Below are 23,388 nucleotides of genomic sequence, written 5' to 3' on the forward strand. Positions count from 1 at the left end.
TTCCAAGCATCCAGAAGGATCTCAATAAAATATTTGCTAAGTAATTCTATCAGCTAGTTCTCACACTTGCTACTCTACTTCAAGAGAAGGCAAGGGATCTAGCTGACCTCGCCTTTTGACCATGATGGTTGCTACAGACCTCACTCAGAGCCCCCTTCTCTCTCTCCTGCATGGTCAGTTTCAAATGGGCTTCACTCACTGGCCCAGGAAATTTTCATTTGCATGTCCTAAGGCTCTCTCCCAGGAAAAGCATCCTTCCAGTTGTTTTCTAGAGGCTTTATACTTTTGTCATTCATTTTCTAATTTTGTCATGATTCTCCCCTGTATCTCCTTCCCTCCAGGCCCATTTCTACCGCCTGTCTTACCAGCTATGATATCTTTCTGAGTGAAATTTTCTTAAATCAACATGAGTACCAATTAAGACAACTCAAGTACAGACCTGGAATCAGGCTAGCTAAAGACCATGAAACTAATGCTCTTGGCCAGTCACGGTGGCTCACGCCTGTAATCCTAGCACTCTGGGAGGCCGAAGTGGGAGGATCACTTGAGCTTAGGAGTTCAAGACCAGCCTGAGCAAGAGCAAGATCCCGTCTTTACTAAAAATAGAAAAAATTAGCCGGGCATGGTGGTGCATGCCTGTAGTCCCAGCTACTTGGGAGGCTGAGGCAGAGGGATGCCTTGAGCCCAGGAGTTTGAGGTTTGTGTGAGCTATGATGATGCCACTGCACTCTAGCCCTGGCAACAGAGTGAGACCCTGTCTTAAAAAAAAAAATCACAAAAACAACAAAAATAATTTTGCTTCTATCTAAATTAATATAAATTTGTTGCCAGATAATTGAAATATTTAACTATCTGTAAACTTCTTTTTCCTGTCATTATCAGAACTAGACATGATTTATAAGCTTTTTGTTTACAACATTATTAATTCTTTAAAAGGACCACAAAAAAATTCTGATACAAAAGTTTCTAAATCCTTAGGCTCTAATGGTTATGTTTTGTATAACAAAATTCCTACAAGTTTGCAACTAAAACCAAGATTCTAAATGCTTATAAATAAGTTAATCTTGTAACCTTGACTGTGGTGTTTTGAGTTTTGCCCTTATGGTGCCTAAAGGGTTTTAAAAAATTGATAGTGACCAAGGTTCCCATTTCACAGGATATGACATTGAAAAATGGACGACAGAATAAAACATAGACTAGAGATTTCACCTGCCATATAATTCAGCGGGGGCAGGTCTAATTTAAAAATGGTCTGTTAAAAACTCACGTCTGTGCACTGTCCAAAGGACAGCTCCTTAAGGCCCTGTCAAAGAATCTCCAGGGGCTATACAGGTTTTCAGTGGGTCACCCACTACCACACATGGCATCCGCCTTATGAGTTGTTGACAAGGCCCCTCAAACTCTCCGAGTTATGTCTGAGACACCAAGCCATGCCCCTTATACAGATGGCCAGATCACGCTCCTGAGAAGCCCAACAGACCTGATGAGTGGCGATGGCTACTTGGACCTAAAATTGAGATACAAAGGACCTCCATAATAGGTTGGCTTTATGGTGCCAGAGGGTACCCATAAAGGTGGCTAAAGGTGAAGTGACCCCAACTGTGCTCCTTGACAGAAGTCTGAGAGCTTTGTGATGCCATCGTACAAAGACACCAATCCCAGCTAGAGCCACTATAGTAGAAATGGCATAGACAAGGCCAAAAACTTATCAATTGGCTATTATGCCTGTTCCGGGGAGGGAAGCCTTGTGTGATATTGTAGGCGAGGTTCAGAGCCTATAACAACCACCCTAATAGGGCCTACAAGAGAAAATACATCAATAGTAATGTTACAGGGAATAGATTAGCCCTTGAGAGTTCCTTCTAAACACCCATGTGTACCCCCATAGGCTATTGTTCCTACAATCCATGGCAAATGACATTGTCAGAGTGTGGACATCTGACTAGACAGAAAAACAAAACTGCTTCATAAGAGCTAGAGCTTATATTCCATCTTCGGGGGCTGGGTGGCTGTGCAGCACACACTTGTGGCCATACCACCCCCACAGTCAGACTGAGAGATACACCACAAGGTGGCCCTCCCTGCCAGGAATTAGACATAAAACTCTGCCCACAGTACCTAATAATACAAAGGCCTTGAGAGCTTGTTTCCCCAAGAAAATGACTCCTAAATATTCTAGTCCCTGGAGCAGGGGCATTAAATGCTCTCACCCAAATTACTGCTCTGGCCCAATTCACAACTAAAACACTAAACGACACCAAAAATACTATGTTCCTCTTAAGCCAAGAAACTACCCAAATAAAAAAAATAATTATACAAAACAGAATGACCCTAGATATACTCACTACAACACAGGTGAGACCTGTGCCTTAGTGAAAACCACCTGTTACACATATATTCCAGATTAAAAAAATAATGTTACCGATGCTTTAAATCATTTAGGTGCCCAGATCAATAACATAAAAAATTAGGAGTCTTTGATTCCTTTTCTGAGTGGTTGCATTCTTTGCCTACACATTAGAGCTATGTTTTGTTAATTGGCATAATGATTATATTTAACACCTACTTTTGTTACTGTTGCCTATATTACAGGTATGAGTTATAGACACAAGTTACTGCCATAAAATATAAGTCAATGTAAAAATCATAGATATAATGTCCCCTCATTCCCCACTCAAAAAACATTGCAAAAGAATAGGCAAAAAGATTGTAGGAGCTAAAAAATGGGGTAGATTGAAGAAAAAATGGAAGTTCCCCACCACATAACAAAAACATTATGCTGGAGGTGGGGGGCAAGGGCGACATACGTAACCTAAACATCTGTACCCCCATAATATGCTGAAATAAAAAAAAAAAAAACATTATGCTTGCCTAGAGTGCTCAACATAATTGTAACACAGCAGACCAGCCAGGCGCTAAGATAACTACTGGGCTCAGAAAAAGTGCCCAGCACTTTCTTGGGGGCCTCAACACTTTCTTGCCTTAAAATGACTGGTTCAAACCAACCCTGCCTACTTTAAAACTACTTTGGTTGTCCCTTAGTGCCCTTTACCTAATTATAACACTAAAATCCCCACCTAATAAAACTTGTACCATCATTAACATAGCACGAGTTGCACGACAACACACGACGATAGTACTATGCCTGCGTGATTCGTTTCACTATAAACAAACAAAAATACCTCTCATTGGGAAGGGTCATTAGTCTTATTATGGCTGAGATAAGAGCCACTATTAGAATGGCCACCCCTTAGAGAGGTTTTATTTATCATAAAGTCGCCATAAGAAACTTGTCTACCCAAATAGAAATTCTGGCCCAGATTACTAGAGATGCTTTAACTAGGTTTAAGACCTCCCTAGATTCTTTAGCCAATATAATAATAGATAACCAAATAGCCTCAGATTATTTATTGGCTAAACAAGGTAGTGTTTGTATAATAATCAATAAAACTTACTATACTTATGTCAATGCCAATGGACAAATAGAAAAAGATTTTTAAAATATATAAGCAGGCTAAATGTCTACACAGGTTTAGTCAAGGTGCCACCTCGGTAGAAACTGAGACTCAATACAAGGGTTTTTATCATCTGTTACCTAGTTTCTGCCCCTACTGGGGTCTTTAATGACGATTTTATTATTGGTCTTTCCTTGTTTAATCTTCTTATAAAGTTTATGTCTTCCAGGTTGCAACAACTGCAATTTAAAATAATGTTGACAGAGGGCTTCCAGCCCATCTCACCAGCTGATCCAGCGAATGAAAACACCCTGCCCTTGGGTCCCTTGGACCAGACATTCAGAGATTTTTATTCCTCCAATTCGAGGCAGGGCCTATGCCCATAAAATCAATAGGAAACAGTTAGGGAAGACAGATCTCCATCCTTCTATAACCCGATTTAAGGAGGAGCATGATCTCTGAGTAGGGAATGAGATAGGAAACCAGCAGGCCTTGCTCAGTGTAGTCATGAGCCCTGAACTAAAGTCTCTGTTAAATCAAGAGATGGCAGAGAAACCGGCCAAAACCAGCCGGAACCCAGATGGCCATGAAAAACAACCTCAGGTTACCCTGACTGCTCATTATACTCTACTTATAATGTATTAGCATACTACTAGAAACTCCCACCAGCACCAATGCAGTTTACAAATGCCATGGCAACTCCCAGAAGTTAACCCATATGGTTTAGACAGGGGAGGGACCCTCAGTTCTGGGAACTCCCCACCCCTTTCCCCAAAATCTTGAATAATACTCCCTCTGCTTAACATAAAATTAAACAGAAGTTATAAAACAAGAGCCCTGAAGCTCACAAGGTGCTACTCTCTATTGCTCTGAGAGATAGCCACTGCCCTGTCTACAGGGCAGCCACTTTTCTCTTTTTTTCCCCTCTTTCTATCGCAATGAAACTTGCTTTTGCTTTACTGTCAGCTTACTCTTAAATTCTTTCTCATGCAAAGCCAAGAACCCTCATAGCCTTCAACCGGACCCCAGTTTTGGGGTCCACTTTCCTGTATCAATTTGATTCGCAAAAGGCAGCGTTAAGGAAGGTTGGCCAGCGTCTGCACACTGCCCATCCAGTCCTAAGTTGTAAGCAACAGGATTTTCCTTATTACTTGTAACCTGTACCACCCATGCCCTACCCACTGCCATGAGGACCTTGAAAGAGCATAAAGTGCCTGAAGTCCCTCAATACACTGGGCGACAGCTGCTTATTGGGTAAACATCCATTGGTAATTACAAATGTAAAATTACCAACATCAAAATGAGTCACAGTGACTGCTTCAGCCACTTCATTGTCTTGTGTTTAAGGAAGAAGGAATTTCCCTAGATGAAAGGTGGAAGGGGAAAGTTACACACACAGTAAGAAAGGACAGCTCCTTGGGTTTTCCCTGCTGCTTCTATCAAGGGCTTTGTCTTCCACATAGGCTCTTACAGAAATGAGAGAAAAATGCTGCTGGCCAAAGTTCTTAAATGAGCCCCACCTCCTCCATGAAGAACACAGGAGAGGAGCTGGGCCTGTCTCATTTATCTCTGTGAGCCTTTCCTAGCACAATACTTTGGTAGATGCTGAATTGAATTGAAATCAATTGTACCAAATAGGCCTTCCACAAATACCTGTTCACACAATTCAGGGAGGTTTGTTCCAGACTTGGTAGGCCGATCTGCCCAAGCCAGGAGAGCTATGTTTCAGGCATAACCATAATAGTGACTAAAATGTTCAGCCAGCTGTGACAATCAGGGTGATTCTTTAAAAGATATGATCCTACCCTGGCCACATATACTGCCCTTTGATTTATGTTCTCTTTCTCTCTCTGCAAACCAGGCTCTCGGGCCATCAGTGCCCATGCTCAATGACAGCAAGCAGAATGGTGAGATACGCAGCAGAGGACAGACATCAGCCAGCCCTCCAGGGCCAGGTTGTGCTCAGCGTTCCTCTAGCTTGCAAAGAGGCGGCCACCCTGAATAATCAAGCCCCAGGAGCCCACGCACAGGCCCGGACACCTGAGCCAGACACCACAGATCTCCGGGGCAGACTTGCAAAGCAGAAACCAGCCTTCGTCCCCATGAGAAAACAAAGTAACACAGGTTCAGCCCCATGGTGTGCGCCACTACATACGTGTCTGACATGGGCTTGAAGGTTCTTCACCCCGAAGGACCGAATCACGAACCAGAGTTTAATAGAGCGAAACCGCCGGCTCAGTGGGATCTGCCAGTGCTAGAAACAAACGAAAACAGTACCCATGGTTAGAGACAAGGCGCCCCACTCCCTGGGCACTCCTGGGCATTATCCATCGCCTGCCCAGCCCTCCAGGGATAAACGGTGTTACCATGACTCCTGCAGCTGTTGCTAAGGAACAAGCCAAGGCAAGTTACCCAAGGCTGCCCTGTGTGTGACCAAATCTCTGATGAAAGTGGCCAATAGTCCCTTGTCCAAGACCAGGGCAAGTGGAAACCAAGTCCATTACCCTGAACCAATGAGAAGGGCACTTTGCTTTAAAAGCCACTTTAAATGGTTTGTCCCAGCCCAGAAATTCAAGATAGGGGCAATATATTTTTCCTCTAAAGGAACCTAAGTTCTTTCAGTAGCAGAAAATAAAGTCCTATTTTGATTCACCCCAAAACGTAAAGTACAGTGGTTAGAGCTCAGATGCTAGAGCCCCACAGAACTGGGTTTGTCCTCCAGCTCTGCCACCTACTAGCTGTGTGACCTTGGGCAGTGCCACTACACTGGCTCCTCGGTCTGTGAGGTGGAGAACAGACAGCACCTCCCGGGGAAGTGGTACGAGGACAACAGATGCAAAGAGCCTCAGAAGAAGATGTAGTAAGTGTTGCCTGTTTAAATGATTTAAAAATGTGAGCTACAAATCACAGTAGTATTTCTGTCTACAGCCAAGATGATCTTTATTTAATTTCACTGCCTTGTCCTTCTTCCTTTGAGATTCCTGTGACCTCAGAGGCATCAGTCCAGCTTTCAGATTTCAAATGAGCATCTGAATTTCTGCCTGTTAAACTAAAATTGACCCTTTCTTCCTGGTGACCAAATTCAACAGAGCTTAAAGTTTGAGATTGCAGTCACCAGAGATCTGAAAATTTCCAAACCAATTTTTCAGATCTGAAAATAGAGCAAAAGGTTTGGAAAACATCTGTAGTTAGTCTAATGAGTCAAGTGGTTTCTAGTGACCCCTCTCTTAACTGTCAGAAAACTTCTACCACAATTTCTGTTGACTAAAAATAAATATGTGTCCCATGGAGTACAAGTATTTATCTGCCCATCCACAGGGTTGTCAAATCTTCACAAATGTCCTCACCTTAATCCCTCACCAGGCTCCTGCCTCCTGAGCCAGGCACAGTTGGGACACTATCCCTTTGTTGATGGACATTTCCCCTGCGTAAAAGTACTAAGCCTTTGATTTCCAAGCAACACTGTAGTGCCAAAGACCAGCGTGAGGACTTTTGCTTGCCAGCAGAGGGCATCAAAACCTGGAAATGGGGCTGAGTGTAGTGGCTCACACCTGTAATCCCAGCACTTTGGGAGGCCAAGGCAAGAGGATCGCTTGAGACTTGAAGTTGGAGACCCCCCCAGGCAACACAAAGAGACCTCATCTCTACAAAAAATTTTACAAATTAGCTGAGCATAGTGGCACACACCTGTAGTCCCAGCTATTTGGGAGGCTGGGGCAGGAGGATAGCTTGAGCCCAGGAGTTTGAGGCTACTGTGAGCTATGATGACACCACTGCACTCCAGCCTGGGTGACAGAACAAGACCCTGTCTCTTAAAAAACAAAACAAAAACAAAAACCTGGAAACAGGACAGAATCTCTGCAACAGGGAAAGCGTCAACTCTACCTCTTGTCCAGTGGACACTGTGGGAGAATAATGAATGGATGATAGGAGTTGTCTCTAAAACTGTTCTGGTTTCCAGATGGTTATAACCAACTGACGACTTTATTTCATCAACAAATAAACAGGGAGAGGCAGAGATGATTTTATTTTTATTTCTTCACAATCTTATTCCCACTTGCTCCTTTTCTTGTCACTAGTCCAAAACCAATCCATGCTGACTCAGCAGACTGGTTCTAGCCAACATTTTCTGTTGGATCAGGAAATTCGGACTTGTAAAAGCTGACGGGGCTCTTTAACTTGAGACATCCTCAGCCTTCTCTGTGTCCTTTCAAGGTTTTGCAGATTTTTCAAGGGCAAGACATGGCCCCATCCACTGATGCTCTCTGTGCCGTGAGAGGAGAGGGAGGGGAGCTTCTCTAGCGGCAGAGAATCTAGCCCTGATTTTCAGTGATTCCAGGGCCCCAGGGATTAAGCACATCAACCCAGGAGATGCTGCTCAATTTCTGGCTCACTCAGAGTAGGGCGGAGCTTCTATTTAAAGCTGCAGCCACCTGGGTGAAAAAGAGATTGGCATATCCTAGAGCAGCTGTGAGGACCCCAGGATCATGACAAAGACAGCGGCTTCAGTTTTCTTCAACGACTTGAAAATTAAATGCATAAGATTAGAGACGGAGGAAGGATAAGCATAAAGTAGCACCTTCTGGATGTAGAAATAAAAATAGTAGGATTCCCCCAGACCAGTGCTGGGAAAAGTTTAATTTCATATTTTTGTCAGTTATCTGGGAGAGAGAGGGCACTATAAAATCTCTAAAGGAATGGGAATGAACTACAGGAAGATCCGAGACACCACGATAAATGAATAACAGAGTAACATGACATTCAAAATGGGCGATGGTAAATAAAGATGATGCTCTTAGGTTATGGTGATCCAAATACACTGATAGGAGAATGGGCATCATTTCTTGCTCAGGAAAGAAACCTACAATTATCCCTAAAAATATCTGCCCCTTGGGTTGCTTGTGGAGTTTTTTAAATTTTTAATTTAAAAATGTTCTGAAAGCCCACCAGAAAGGGCAGTGGAGATTTCAGAACCATTATTCTATCTTCATTTGTTTCCAGAGGGTCTTCCCCCACAACCAGTGAGCCCCGAGGCTTGCTGCCTGCAACACCAATCAAAAAGCCTCAAAAATCTGAAGAGAGCATGAGCTGGTCCGAGGGATAATGACCAATATAATCAAGTGATGTGGAGCTATTATTTTAGGACTAAAAGAGCAAGACACTCCAGTTGGCCAAAGAGACAAGACAAAACCATCTCTTCACAAAGAACTCTCTCAGGGATCAGGCGTTGCTCTCAGCCCTGCACTATACTAATTCATTTAATCCTCACAGCAAGCCTAAGAAGCCAAAACTGTTGTTATCATCCTCATTTTGCAGATGAGGAAAACTAGACATAGAGTTTAAGTCACTTACCAAGGCCACACACGTCAGTAAATGGAGGAGCAGGGATTCAAACCAGGCCATCTGGCTCTAGCACCTACATGCTTAATCACTTTGCTATGGGCAAATCTCTGCAGCTTAAAAGAAGAGCTTTTAGGAAAATATTCTGCCTACCATTTATTGAGCATTGGCCACACAGTTACCATGCCAAGGGATCTACATGTACATTCCCATTTTAGCCTCACAATCCCCTATGAATTGGTGCCACTATTCCCATTTTACAGATGAAGAAGCCAAGGCTCCGAGAGGTCCAATAAGTTTCCTGAAGGGCCCTGCTGGTATGGAATCCAAAACCACGCTCAGGTACTCTGCCCCACTGCCTCCCAGGGGCCGTGCTGTATGTAATACATGTGTTTACATCCTGTCTCCCCTACAATTAAAGGGAGGGCTCATCTTCAAACTGAGGCGTAACTCTGAAGAACATGTTTCCCCAAGACACAGCCCAGACTGGGAACGCGGGATCGAGAGAGTCGAGGTGCAGCCAGGTGGGAAGGCCGGCCATGCTTGGAGGTGTCCAGAACCTCCCACAGGGACCCAGGCCCATCACTACCACAGAGCTGCCTATAGTGCCTCTGCTGGGGACAAAGAGGCAAAAGTGATTTAAACAAGGAGCCTTTTTCCCACCCAGGAAGTTCTGCACCCGACCCTGTTGCTGGGTAGTAAGCAGAAAAGATCATCCAAGTTGGAGGCAGAGGGAATTGGTTCCCAGAGAACATTTCTGGGAATAAAGAAAATGCCACAAAATATTCAGGAAATGTGCATGCTGCCTCAAAGGTTGGCCTCATTTTCTAGGGGTTTTAACTGTTTTCTGGGTTTCATTCTATGTATTCGGGCACAATTTGAAACCAAGGTGTTTGGGATGAGCTCATGCTGTGCTGCCATCTGAAGGGCGCCAGCAGACGGGTGGTCCTGGGGGCCAGATGCCACCAGGCTGCCCGTTCCTGGCCACTCACCATGAAGTCGGTGGCAGCACCCGAGTTGGCGTGCCTGAGGTAGACGGGGTCCACGCTGAAGGTCTGCTGCAGCTTGTACTTGTCCCTGACCCTGGGGGTTTCCAGACAGGCATTAGGGGCTGAGGTCTCTCCAGAGGAAGCAAGGCTTTCCCGCGAGCTCGGAGCGGGGACGCCACACTCACCAGAACCCGGTACAGTCAAAGTGCACCATCATCCACTTGGAAGGATTGAAGGTGAAGGAGTCGGCATACTCGACGCCCTTCAGAAAGCCCCGGAACTCGGGGCACAGGAAGGCAGTGCCTGCGTAAGCAGCATCGATGTGGAGCCACAGCCCCTCGTGGGCACCTGAGGAGACAAATGTCACCTGACTGGAGGGGAGGCACAAAGGGGGAAAGGTGTCTCTCCCCTGGCCAAGCTGGTGGTGGGCTTCCCAAGGAACAGCTGGGGGAGAATGATGTGCTTTGGCTAAGCAGGTGTGGAGGGTGTGGAGACGGAGGAAGGGGTGTCAGCGAGGAAGTGCGGCTGAACGAGGCACCGCTATCTGCTGACGGGAAAGCCTGCAGTCGCCCCTGGCCTTTTTGTCTCACTGGGCAGAGGGCTGACACCCTCTAGGCCTCAACCTAGAGAATCCTGGCACAGAAACCAACTTCCCACCAGCCCAGAGAGCAATGTTAGTGCCTCTAATGCAAAAGGTAGAGGGAAGATGTTTCTCTTTCCTAGTGTTTCTTGCTTGGGGCTTACACAATCCCATAGGGGTTTCTTCTCTGCTTTCACCTTTCCCACGATTTCTCCTTTCCTGCCCTTTTCCTTTTCTGAAGCTGGACTAGGAAATATTTCACGGTGCCTCATTCGCCCCGTATTTTGGATATGGCCTGCTTTAAGTGGAGTTCAACATACAAGGGAGATGAGAAAGTCGAAGGCTCTCCCACTGTTGCGTCCTAGGACAGGATGCAAGGCAGGATGGCTGTACCCTGTGTGACACCACTGGGGAAAGCAACGCCCTGCTATGCCTGGGAAAGGCCCTCCTGACCTTGGGTCGTTCTTCCCATGTCTCCACATTGACCAAAGAGGGGTGAGAATAATTCCACAGAGCTAGTTTCAGGTTCTTGCTCTAGGAAACATTTAAAAATGTATTCCTTGTCTTCCCAGCCAAACAGAGCAGATACTTACAGATGGGGCCCAGTTCAGACAGGCAGTCAAATGCACAGACCCCAGTGGTCCCTAGTGTTGCACAGACCTAGAGGAAAACAAAGGCAAGTTAACATGGCAGGGTGGGTTCATCTGACACATCCGGCCTAAAAAAAGATCCCACTAGAACAGTGTGTATTTTACACTGTATTTTACCATGATCTACAGTAAGAAAGACATTTTATATAGCAACCTAGTAAATATACACATGTATAGTTTTTTAAATAAGTTTCACAAAACAATACATACTCTGGCTATATGAATGCACTGACATTTTCTATTCTATTTCTTTTTAATATTGGTGATGACCCACAAAATTTGTTTCATAACACACCAATGGAAAGCAACTCATAACTTGTACAACATTGTATTTGAGGACCTTTCTGCTTGTTTGCAACACGTTACTCACCTGAATTCTGCCAAATTTCCTTCCTCACATCCAAGTCCTATCATCCTAAACTTAGGCACACAGTCTGACTTACAAAGACAGGCACCAAGCCCTGCCGCTTGTCTTCCTCGATGGCTTTCTGAAGAGCTTCCCCTCGAAGTGAGAAATTGTCATCCACAGGCAGAAATTTCATCTTCACGAGGGAAATCAAACCAGCCTTCTCCACTGAGGAGTGAGCCTAGAAAGGTCACAGAAACCTGTCAGCACAGAGCCGCCCTGGAACGAACACTCCCCAGAAACGGCTGAAGCAGGAGACTGAGGGAATCAAAGGCAAGTGTCGGAGTTTGTCTTCCCCTGCAGCTCCTGGAGACGACCCCGGCCTGAGCTGCCCTGAGCCCCAGCATACTCCTGCCGGAAGGAAACTGCTCAAGGACAAAGACTGCAGAAGCCAAGCGCCCACCCGAAGGTCTGTCCTGTGCCGGGCGACTCACCTGGTCAGAGGCATAGGCGATGAGTCGGGCGTTCAGCGAGGACTCGTCAGCATCGGGCTCAGACTTTTTCATTTCCAGGATTTTGTTCTTCCTTGCTGCCAGCAGGGCAATCAAGGTGGATTCACTCACTGTGCTCTGCAGCGGAAAAGGATTACAAAGGATTACCAATGGCAGCCGCTCTCTGTGTTCTCTTGCCAAACTTCCCCAGGTTTCATAGTTCCGTGTGTGTGTGTGTGTGTGTGTGTGTGTGTGTGTGAGAGAGAGAGAGAGAGAGAGAGAGAGAGATCTACCTAAGGAAGTACACAGCTCCTGCCTTAGGGGCCCTCCTTCCTCCTCAACTCGCATATCCATTCTGCATTCTGAAAGCAAGTTTGCACATAATACCAACATCTTTATTAGGCCACAGAAACCAAAAAGAGAATGTCCCTCATGGATTTGAGTTTGCGCCCCCTGTGAGCCTTATTTAAAAGAACTCTCAATTTATTAGGTGTGGAAATGGGGTTTGATTCCACAGCCATATCCCAGAGAGAGGGTCCTGGCCTAGGTGAGAAGTTGGGGACTTTGGCCTCGGTTTTTGTTGTCAATGGCTCTTGTGACCTTGAGCTAATACTGCCCCTAGGGAAGACTCTTTTCCATCTATAAAATGGAGAGCATCTCTTTAACTGCCTCCCAGGATGGGAGTACAGATTATCCAAACAAGGGGCGGATGGGATTTTGCTCTGGTCACGATTGTGGAAATCCTGCAGGCCACCCCAGCAAGTCACAGGAGTCTTCATGGTTTCTCATCATCGATTCACTCAGTCTCCGTGTCTTTGCTTCTTGAAATATTCAGGTGACCTACAGCTGATAGAATGTTGCTCAAAAGCCTGGCAGACACCGTCATGGAGAGGTGTGTGGACCAGATCCACAGATTGTCAGTGGCTGGAAATTACTCCATAACAAGGAAGCCAACATAATAATAATAATACCACCTTTCATCTATATGGCATCATAGTTCACAAAACACTTTCCATCATCCTGCTTGTTCTTCACAACACCTCTGAGATAGTTGAGATTCTTGCCACACTAAGATGAGGATAGGGATGCTCAGAGAGTTTATGTGACTAACTCAAGTTCACATGGTTATTGAATGCAAGAGAAAGCGTGGTTTGGATTTAGACAGGCCTGGGTTTGAATCCTCATTCTTCCACTTACCAGCTGTGTGACCTAGGACAAGCTAGTTAATCTCTCTGAGTTTCAGTGCTCTTATCTCAAGCACTGGGGATGATACTATTTACCCACAGGGCTCTTCAGATAATCAGCAAGATGGTGCACAGTAGACATTCGATGTGTTCTTCCAGATATAATATCTGAAGTTGTAACTATTTGCTAACAAGCCAGAAGGTCCCCAGTTTGCAACAATTTGTCTTTCTTGTGAGGTTCAGATTTTAATCTTGCTGCAAGGCTGGCGTGAGAGAGGGAGTCATTCAGCCAGCAAGTCAGACCAGCCTACTTCCCATTCTCATCTCAGAGCAGTGTGGCTATTTTTATCTAACAGAATAATTCATTTAATCCTCACATCCATTCTTTGACAGAAATATTGTAATTATCTCTATCTTATAGATTATAAAACCAGGAAAATTACACGTTACAGTAAAATTCAAGAATTTGAGGATTCTCAAAGGTCTCAGAACCAAACCCTCACGAATGTCAAGGGTTTATAGAGGCGAAAGCACCTAGAAACATGCATGGTCTATGGGAGGCACATGGAAAGCTCCACTCTGTGGCTTTACTCTTGAGAAAATGAAATGTTTTAAGAACTATCATTTGACAGGTATCCAAAAGCGAGAGCTGGAGGATACAATTGCTGGCTTTATCCTGTGGATTGGTCTCACTGCCAACGGTCTCCTGGACGGAGGGGGCGGGGAGAGAAGTCCTCCCCTTGCCTCCGCTTTTCCCCTCTTACCATGTGGTATACAATGGGACAACCCCACGACGGCAGTTGTCAGATTTTACACTAATAAGCCCGAATTAAGTAACACTGGAAATGCGATCATGTGTTGATTTTTCGATCTCATTGGAGGAAAAGAGAAGTGGCCGCAGCGAGTGCAAAAGTAGCAGAAGCTGCGGTGGGAGTAGTGGCTGTGAAGGAGGTGGGAGGCGGACGGTGGTGCTGTCGGTGCCGTGCAGTCCGTCGTGGTAGTGACGATGGTGGCGCGGGTGACCGTGGTGTGGGTAACGCAGGAAATTCCGTGCAGAGCGGGAGAATTGCCAGTTTAGGGTTTGGCTTATCTTTCACTACTTAGCCCCCGTGCTGGGTGGAGCTTTGCCAACGGAGGTACCTGCAGGACGCCTCCCCCCTGGCTGCCGGGGTGGTGGTGCAGGAAGTGCTCTGGGAGTCCCAGCATTTTCGCCAGCCAGTCCATGACGTTCATCTCCAGCTCTGTGCACGCAGGGCTGGAAGCCTGAAAGAGGAAAAGGAACTTCATCTGCACAGCCCCAGGGCACCGAAACGCCCCCAGTTGCCCAAGAATCACACCTGTCTCTCTCTGCCCTGGCCCTCACCTGGCCCTGACGGTAACAACAGGAACCTCCCCGGAGAAGGGATCAGTGTCAGGCCCTGTGTCCTACGCCTACCCCATCCTCTGCCAAACCAGAAAGAGGAAAGATATGGGGCTTTGGATTCTTGCTGCCCTCAGTGAGGCAAATCCTCTAAGGCTCTGTGGAGAAAGAAACCTAGAAATGATGGGCTTGGATTTGGCTCCCCAAGTCTCTAAAATACCCATCTGAGAAACACTCTAAAGACCAGGGAGAGGTTTTAGGACTAAGAAAGAAAGTATACTCCTTCCTGGAAAAGATAGTAATACCACCCACATGCCCTCCCCCACCCACTGCCCCAACACACACACCCTATGAGAGTTCAGGCTTAAAATATAAAGATGTTCTAGAAAGATTTGGCACAATTTAAGGCTAAGTGGTGCTTGAGGAGTTATTACGGGAATTCTTAGGACATACCTCTAGCTACTCGAAGACAAGTGCACAGGGGAAGTGGTGACCCAACAGGTATCAAAGTGCTTAGTTAGGGTCCTAAACTGTGACAATAACCAGATCTGGGTCCAAATCCCATCTGTGTCTCTATAAGCTGTATGATATTGGGGCGATAAGTTACTTAAGCCTCAATTTCCTCACCTACAATACTCGTGATTCCATAGGGTTAAAGGATTAGATGAGACAATCAATACAAGCCTTAAGCTTAAAGACTATAACCACTGTTAATATTTATCCTGGAACCCTGCTCAGAGACCAGACAAAATATGTCTGCCCTAGGATGTCACTCCCTGCTACGTCCCCCATTGCCAGTAGTTACAGCCGTTGCTACTCACCCAGGTGAACCCCAAGCAGTTGATGGCATCAGCCAGCATGTCTCCCAGCAGGGATGGCCAAGAGGTGAGGGCCGGGTAGTAGGCATGCATATGGGGGCTCTGCCAATGTACCACCTGGAGGCAGAGCACACACACAGTTGGCACCAGGAGGCACTTTCAGGAGGCCTTCCTCCCCCAGACACCCTCTCTGGCAAGGGGAAGCGCCACCCGGGAGGTGGGGCAACACTTTTAAGACAGACAAATAAGTGACACAACTCGATGAAAATAGAACGTGTTCATTGGTGTTCTTGCCACCCACCTGGCTCCTATCCTAAGCTAGCTCACCAGTGGAGCTTTTGCATGTATGCAAAGTCCAGAAGGAAATATGCAAAGGACATTCACTGCAGTAATAAGCTCATGGACTTCTGGGTGGTGCTCGCATCAGTCCCCGGTGCTTATCCCTCAGGCCACCCCTGCCCAGTAGTAAAAGGAAGGGCAGGCACCCTAATTGCTCCAGAAGAGCAGATTGCTTTTCTCCTCCTGTTTCTTGCAAGAAGCACATTTTGTTTGATGGAGCGCTGTGTTCTCTGGGCATGAAGGTCCTGCAGAGGTTCCGTGTGGGTTCAAAGCTGTCTTCAGCTTCCCCAAGGGATGGAGCGAGGAAAGGAGAGGGCAGGAGGAGGGGCCGGCCCAAGCATGTGGGAGGCCAACCTCCAGGCTGACTTGCGAGCCCACAATCAAAACCGGATGTAAAGAGGAGCTGGGCAGACAGGGAGGGTCTGAAGCATCCCCAGTGGTTCATCTGCCTCATTGATTATCTAATCTCTCCTTATCTCACTGCTCTGCAAGCACGTCCTGTTCATTTCTGCATTCATGTCTTTGAGCATTGCTGTGTCCCCTAACGGGAAGGCACTCCCTATAAAGACATGACCCTCCAGAACCTGTTGATTCTTAGAATGCTACTAAATATTCATTTCCTCCATGAACCCCTCCCCAGCTCCTGCAGCCCCCTCTGATCCCTCCCTGAGCCCATGGACACTCTAATTCTGGATGTTTCACTCTACTGAGAACTCATTAGATAACACCTTAATGCGTCGTCCTGTTATTCCATGTGCACAAATGCTTACAGTCCTTCAAGAGCAAGGACCACGTCCTGGACAGCATGTATAACAGAAGGAACATAAGATCTAAGTCCAAGGACACAGCTTCCAGTCCCACCTCTGCCCCCAATCAGCTGCGTGATCTTGTAGATTGATTTACCATGAAGCTAATGACCTTAAGCTCCAAAAGTGGCCATGTTTGCATGGGTCTCTTTTGAGATTTATTCTTTTTTTTTTTCTTAAAGGAGGTTTCAAAATGTGTATACACTTCAGACCCCATAAAAGCAGGATCATCTCCTGCACCTCTCTCAACCCTGGTTTCTCATCATACAATAAATCCTGCCTCCTAGGGTTGTTATGTGGGTGGGGTGTACGGGCAAAGAAATTTGCAAAATGTAAAGCACTAAGGTTAATGATAAACTAATCGTGTGGGGACAGACACATCACATTTCCTGACTTGACTCTGGGAGAATCAAATCTCTTCCTTTGATTTCCAACAAGCAGAAGATGTGGTAAGTAATAACATCTTCCACTTTCCACGCTTTCTCTTATTTAATTCTCACAGCACCCTATGAAGTAGGTTCTACTATTATCTCTGCTTTATCCGGGGCCTGGCAGAGCGAGGACTCATCCCTGTGGTCACACACACACCTCACAGGGACAGATGACAGGGCCCAGACAGGAACCCAAGCACCCAAGCAGGATGGTGTCCTGCCTCCTCCCACTGGGCTGCTCTGTCTCCCGCACGAAAAGTAAATGAAGATTTTCTAACCAGGGCTGGAATTACAGGGGAAAGAGAGTTCTCCTCCTCTTAGTGTCTAGGAAGTAGCAGGAAAGGAAAAATTAATCCAGTTTTCAATGAGGCACTGACCAAAATGAGAAAGCAAAGGGTCAACCGCTTTCAGGCCAACTCTCAGAGGCTGGTGTGGCCTGTGAGATGAGATGGAAGATTGGGCCCTCACTGTCACTGTGCTTAGTGACAGTATTTTGGAAACCCCAGAGAAGGGCTTCCAACTCCTGGCCCTATCAGGAGGCAATTGTCTGTTCCTGTAAGATAAATAATGCAAGATAAGCCACAGGAAGCCCTTATCAACAACAGACAGACCTCTCTGTCCAGAAATGAGCCTCTTGGACCACGCCCCCCGCAACTGCTGGAATTCCTCGGCCAAATGAATCAGCTCTTTCCAGCTCTTCTAACAGTTGCTTTCAGCCTCACTCCCAGATTACAGTTAGCCCCTCAGCAGATTATGTTTTACAGAATGGAGTCCACGAGATAATCTTATCAGGGATCTAGCCTCCTTGGTAAAGCTTTACTGACATTGAAATTTTCGAAAGATGCTTGTGAAACAGCCTGAGTGGTCAAAGAGAGATGAGTATTTGTCTTGGTACAAACTTCCGTCACCTTCTGAGTTTGGATATTTTGTGACCCCTGGCTCCAGGCATATTTCTGTCGCATGTAAGTCCGAAGTTCTTTGGGGATGATGGAGGCGGATCTCAAGTCAGCCTCAGGAAGAGCCTCTAGACACACATGGTTCAGAACACAAATGTCCCAGCGGGGAGAGTGAGGAGGCCTGTGTGGTAGGGCCTGGGCACAGCCAGGCACACTCAGGCACTCGCCAGGAGAGGTAACCGAGTGCAGGAGAAGCAGCAGAGCCTTGGGAGTAAGGCTGGCCCAGACTGAAATCCTGGATCTGCCAGGTACTAGTTCTGCGACTTTGGACAAGACAATGAACTTCTCTGAGCCTCAGTTTCCTCATCTGTTAAGCAGGGCCACTGTGAAGATTAAACGAGCTATGCCGTAGTGCGGCCGGCACAGCGCTGGGCACGCAGCAGGGAGCCCCTCCCTGGGAAGGGAGTTGGTGCAATTCTAGCTGAGCGCCTTGGGGGGCGCCTCACCCCTGGTGGCCAAGGATGTCAGCACCACCTATCCAGGCGGCTTCCAGCTCAAGCCCCGGGCATCAGCCAGCCTCCCGCTGTTTCCTGGCATCACCAGCTCTGTTCCCAGGCTGCACCCTGTGTCGCTGAGAATATCCATAACTCAGGGAGGGCCCTTCCTGCTCCTGAAACGCAGCTCATTCACCGTGTCCTACCCTTCGTAAGGACACGGTTCCGCCTCACAGAGGAGAAGGGAGGGGCTGACGAGGCCCACGCAGCTTCCTGGGCCAGCCCGACCTGACCCCCAGGGTGCCCTCAGGGCTTGTGTGCGCCACCTCCTTCCCCCCCTTCCCCACGGTCTCAGACACTGTATAGGAGGCCCCTGGCTCTGTCCATCAGGGTTCAGGCGCCATCTCCAGGGTTGCCCTTTCCCCTCAGACGAAATGTTCATTTCTTGGCCCGTGTGTTAAATTTCCACACTTCTGCCAGAGTACGCCCCGGGATGCAATCATTCTTCCCCCAGCTCCCCGCCGACCTCTACAGGCCGGTCCTGGCACCAGAAATCTAACTCCAGCCACAATCCTGCCCTCCACATGCCCAGAACACGGGCTGGGTGTTAGTGGCCAAGTGGCTGAAGGATGCATCGTCACCCCGGCTGGCCCAAAGCAGGCCTTCCTTCAGGCCACCACCCGCCCTGTGTGCCCGAGACCCGAAACCACCCTTGTGGCCTCTGTGCCTCACCCCAGGCATGATGATCCGCTCAATGTCGCCGAAGATGCTGTCCCAGCTGTCGGGTTCCTCGGGAGCGCTGTCAGGCAGCCAGGCTCGCAGGTAGCCGGGCCGCACATCCGGAGTCACGCGTCTCTCCCGCACGGTGCTCAGGTACTGGCAGATGTAATCCACCATCTCTCTCCCTGGAAGGGAGGCAGAGAAACCAGGCTCACGTTCCCTGGCTGGGCCTGGCCAGTTTGTGCCCGACCCTCTCAGGTCTAGGCTAAGAGCCTTGGTAAAGAAGGAGATGGAATCATGGGCCAAGGGAGGATCTGATCCCCGGCACGACCTTGTCTTCAAAATGAAAAGAAAGAAGGAAGGAGTGAATGAATGGCCGGGGTAGTGTGAGAATGAGGGAATGAACAAGACGGACAATCTCCAAAGCACAAAATTCTAGCACCGAAGTAAAACAGTTCTTTTTCTTCCTCCTTCGCTTATCCACATCAATCTTGATGGTCTCTCCTGCCTTTCTTTTCTTTTCAGAAACAGAACATCTAGTAACTCATTACTTTACACATTCAGTAGAAACTCTGTAGCCTTTGTATCTAAAAATTGTCACACACAGCCTGTATTCATTAGCACAGGTGGCAAATTTCCATGCCCCCTTCTGATAAAGCACAAAAAATCTATTTGTTCACCATTCCCCTTGGATCAGTAATCTCTCAACTTTTTTGGACTCATGGACTTCTTCAAGAATCTGATAAGAACCATAGGCTTACACACACACACAAAAACTTTATGTTTAATTTCTGAGGTTCATAGAATCCATAAAGCACAACCATGGGTCCAGAGCAAGCACCCTGCCCTAGCCTAAAATCTCAGGGAAATGCAGCATCACATCCTAATAACTTTCTCTCTCTCCCCGCTGCCTCCATCAACACCTCAGTGCTTAGAACATTTTTTAGATGCTCAAAAAATTTGATCAAGTGAATGAACAAATGAATAAGGAAGGAAAATAGCCAAATTGAATACCCTGAAGCCACTGCAAATTAGTTATTCTTTCAGATCTCAGTCTTCAGTGCCTGTCTCTTGCTCTCTCCGAGTCTCTCTCATTGTTTCTCTCCCTTTCTGAGTGTGTGTGTATCTCTGTGTGTGTCTGCGTGTGTGTGTTAGTGAGTGTGTGTGTCTGTATCTGCGTTTCTTTCTGAATATCCATAATCATTCCTTAGTACTCCATGGGCTCTTTTTCCCTAAGAGGAGAGGAAACCCAATTTCCTGCCTCTGAATTAGTTCAAGTAAAGTTCTTACAAACAAGAACCAGCCCCAGGCAAAACTGAGGAGACAACAGCAGATTTGCACACCCTTCTCTCTGTGTCTGCTCCTCTCCAAACCTCCTCCAGCCCAGCGGCTCTCAGGACCTCAGCAGTGTCCACCAGACACCCGAGAGCTCTGGACCTAGCCCTCAACTTGTCCAGGGACAGCATTAAACATATTTGTGTTCCGCTCAGAGGATCAATGCCCATGGGAACCTGCTCTCAGCTAAATGCGCCTTTGGAAAGCACTGGAATACACTAATGCACCCTAAAGTGTAAAGGCTATGACTCACTTAGTGAGTTCTCTCATGGAGGAGAGAGAGGAAAAGTTGGATTTTAACATAGGACAATACCTTGTGGCAAAGGAATTTTAGGCACTATGACCTACTAGTGGAGATGAAGATATAAAAAATTATAAAGACATTGAAGATTCTCTTTTAAGCAACTACCTACTTCCCTTCTAAGGAGAGCCGTGCCTGAAAACAGGATAGCCATTCTGGTTTTGCTTGGTACACAGGAGGCACTTACTAGTCATGGAGTGAACGACAAAGTGAAAGAACAATACTGATAGATTCACAGAGAGAGAGAGAGAGAAAAGATTTTGCAGTGACTACAGAACATTTAGAACATTTTTTTCTATGTCAGAATATGAATCATCTCTTTCTTTCCACTTAGTGCTCAGGTATCCAAATCTTCTCTTTCGTGGGAAAGTAGAGAGGAAAAGTGAGACGTGGTGGGTACGTGAGAGGGAGGGCCAAAGAAAGGTTGAGAGAAGTTTTGTACTCTGATCCCACTCTCCTCTGACAGAGAGAACGTTGCCGAAGCCGACTCTCAGGAGACAGTTCTGATGCTCCAGGCGAATGACAGCCCGAAATCGAAGGGCCGCCCACCAGCAGCTGTCGCTGCAGGTGGCGAAAAGGAAAAGGGTCAGGGATGCCCGTGGCTCACCTCTCCGCCTGTACTCCTCGGGCTCCATCATCTCCCCTGGGCTTGGGCTCCCTCTCACAGACAGACGGACAGGAGGCGGGAGGCCGCAGAAGGCTCAGAAGGCAGTGGAAGGCGGAGCAGCCCGGCTTCCCGCTTGCCAGTCCCGCTCGCTCCCTGGCAGCCGGTGTGGGCCCTGTATTTAAAGACTTCTTCTCCTCTGTGAACCCTAGCTCCGCCCTTCAAAGTCCCTTCCTCTCGGTTTAATTAATTCCACCCCTCCTTTCCCCAGTCATTGCTGAAAACAGTGACCACAACTTTGGCTGGTCAAGAGAGCCAGGATAAAAGACGCTTCTAAATTAAACAGCGCATTTAGCAACGCAAGCCTGCGGCAGCCTCCAAGCAGATGCAGTGAACAGCCCCCAGTTCTTTCCGCCCCAGAATGCAGACAGCAGAGCCCCGGCCTCAGACACAGCTCCCAGCTCCGCAGCCCAGAGCAAGGCCCAGGGTAGGCAGAATAAGTCGTATTATCCCTGCCACTGCCTCCTTATCAGCAGCAGAGATGGGGGTACAGGCACTGATAGTGATGCCCCCCGTGCTCAGGAACGGCAGATGTTATCATGCAACACAATGGATTCTTTTTATTACTACATACTGCTTATCGTTGTAGAGAAGGAGAAAATACAGATACGCAAGAAAGAATAGAAATTAAAACATCACCCAGAATTAATCACTTTTAGCACTTAAAGAAGTGGGGGGGGGGTGCTGTAAAGGGACAAGCAGAAACCAGCGCAGGGAGAAGCGCCTCTCTTGGGGCTTCATTTCTGAGTAAAAGGGGATCGAACACTTTCAAGTTGCCAAACACAACTTGGCTTTTTGTTTATCGGTTTCCAGTCATCTCTCTTGTCCGCTCCGTGGAATTTGATTAGTTACTACTTCGTCCTTGAGACACAGTTTCTCTCGGCTTCCAGACGCTGCCTGTCATGGTCTTCTCGCTACCTCTCTGGCTGTTTGTCTCCCCCATCCAGCCCTTCAGTGTTGGCACTGCCCTCCTTTCTTCTTTCTTCCTAGGTGGCCTTATCCATTTCTATGGCTTTAAATGTTACCTATGTGATATCCCTCCAGGTTTAAACCCCATGTCAAATGTATAGCATCAGGCCCTCCCTGTTGTCTGAGCTTCAAAATCGTATATCCAACTGTTTATCTGACAAATCCCCTGTGTGGCTTTCATGTTGCAAAACTAAATTTGTGTCTTTCCCCAAAAACCTGTTCCTCTTTTAGTCTTCCCCATCTCAGTTCATTATTGCTCATCCATCCATCCATCCACCCATTCGTCCATCCATCCAAATGCTCACGGCATACACCTGGACTCTCCTTTCCCTTTCATTTCCCCCGCTCCTTGCCTAATTCAATCTGTCCAGATGCAGTTCTATTTTCAACATAAATCTCTGAAGTTCTCCCCATTTCCATGGCTACCACCTATTCTGGCCTAAGCCACCATTGCCATTCACCGAATGCAGGAGCCTTCTGTTAATAACTGACCCTCCCACAGCCACTCCTGGTCTCCTTCAATCTATTCTCTACATAATAATCGGAGTGATGTTTTCAAAAACACAGATCTGATCATGACATCCCCTAATTAAAAGCTTTTAATATCTACAAAGCTAAGAAAATTTAATAAGGTAGTGTGGTTCAAAATTAAGTTTTTATATATACAACCATCAGTAACTGGAAGATATCAATTTTAAAAGGCCGCAATTACAATAAGAAAAAAACGTATGAAAAATAAGAAATGTGCAAGAGTATATTTAGAAAAAAACCTAAATTGCTACTCACCAAAGAATATATACAAATGGCAAATAAGCTCATGAAAAGATATTCAATATTATTACCCATTAGGGAGATGCAAACTCAAATTATGATGAGATACCACCATGTGTCTATTAGAATGGCTAAAATAAAAAATGATGATAATACCAAATGCTGACAAAGATGTGGGGAAAATGGATCTCTCATACATGGTTGGTGGGAATGTAAAATGGGATAGCCACTCTACAAAATAGTTTGTCAGTCTCTTAGAAGACTAAACATGTACTTACTACACAAACCAGCAATTACACTCTTGGGTATTTATCCCAGAAAAATGAAAACTTATTTTCATTTTTGAAAATGAAATTTATGTCCAAAACCTGGACATAAATGTTCACAGCAGCCTTCTCTATAATACCCTGCCCTGGAAATACCCCATGCCTTTCAGTGGGTGAATGGGT

The 23,388-nt window shown here is 46.6% G+C and overlaps 1 protein-coding gene across 2 annotated transcripts in view; it reads right to left on the reverse strand.

Annotated features, from left to right (window-relative positions):
* HDC (histidine decarboxylase) overlaps positions 1-21,534 on the reverse strand; it is a 26,565-nt gene extending 5,031 nt beyond the window's left edge. The window contains exons 1-10 of one of the 2 annotated variants that reach the window (XM_012649221.1): positions 21,143-21,534; positions 18,912-19,084; positions 15,217-15,330; positions 14,176-14,298; positions 11,855-11,989; positions 11,458-11,601; positions 10,958-11,024; positions 9,970-10,132; positions 9,788-9,878; positions 5,611-5,709 (exon numbers count right to left, since the gene is read on the reverse strand). In XM_012649221.1, the coding sequence (XP_012504675.1) occupies positions 5,611-5,709; positions 9,788-9,878; positions 9,970-10,132; positions 10,958-11,024; positions 11,458-11,601; positions 11,855-11,989; positions 14,176-14,298; positions 15,217-15,330; positions 18,912-19,084; positions 21,143-21,173 (1,140 nt within the window). In that variant the 5' untranslated portion in view covers positions 21,174-21,534. The remainder of the gene's footprint in view (positions 1-5,610; positions 5,710-9,787; positions 9,879-9,969; positions 10,133-10,957; positions 11,025-11,457; positions 11,602-11,854; positions 11,990-14,175; positions 14,299-15,216; positions 15,331-18,911; positions 19,085-21,142) is intronic. The other variant, XM_012649223.1, reaches the window with a different exon arrangement.
* Between the last annotated feature and the right edge of the window lie 1,854 nt (positions 21,535-23,388).

Source organism: Propithecus coquereli, unplaced genomic scaffold (genome assembly GCF_000956105.1).
Source record: "Propithecus coquereli isolate 6110/MARCELLA unplaced genomic scaffold, Pcoq_1.0 Scaffold3, whole genome shotgun sequence".
Lineage (NCBI taxonomy): Eukaryota > Metazoa > Chordata > Mammalia > Primates > Indriidae > Propithecus > Propithecus coquereli.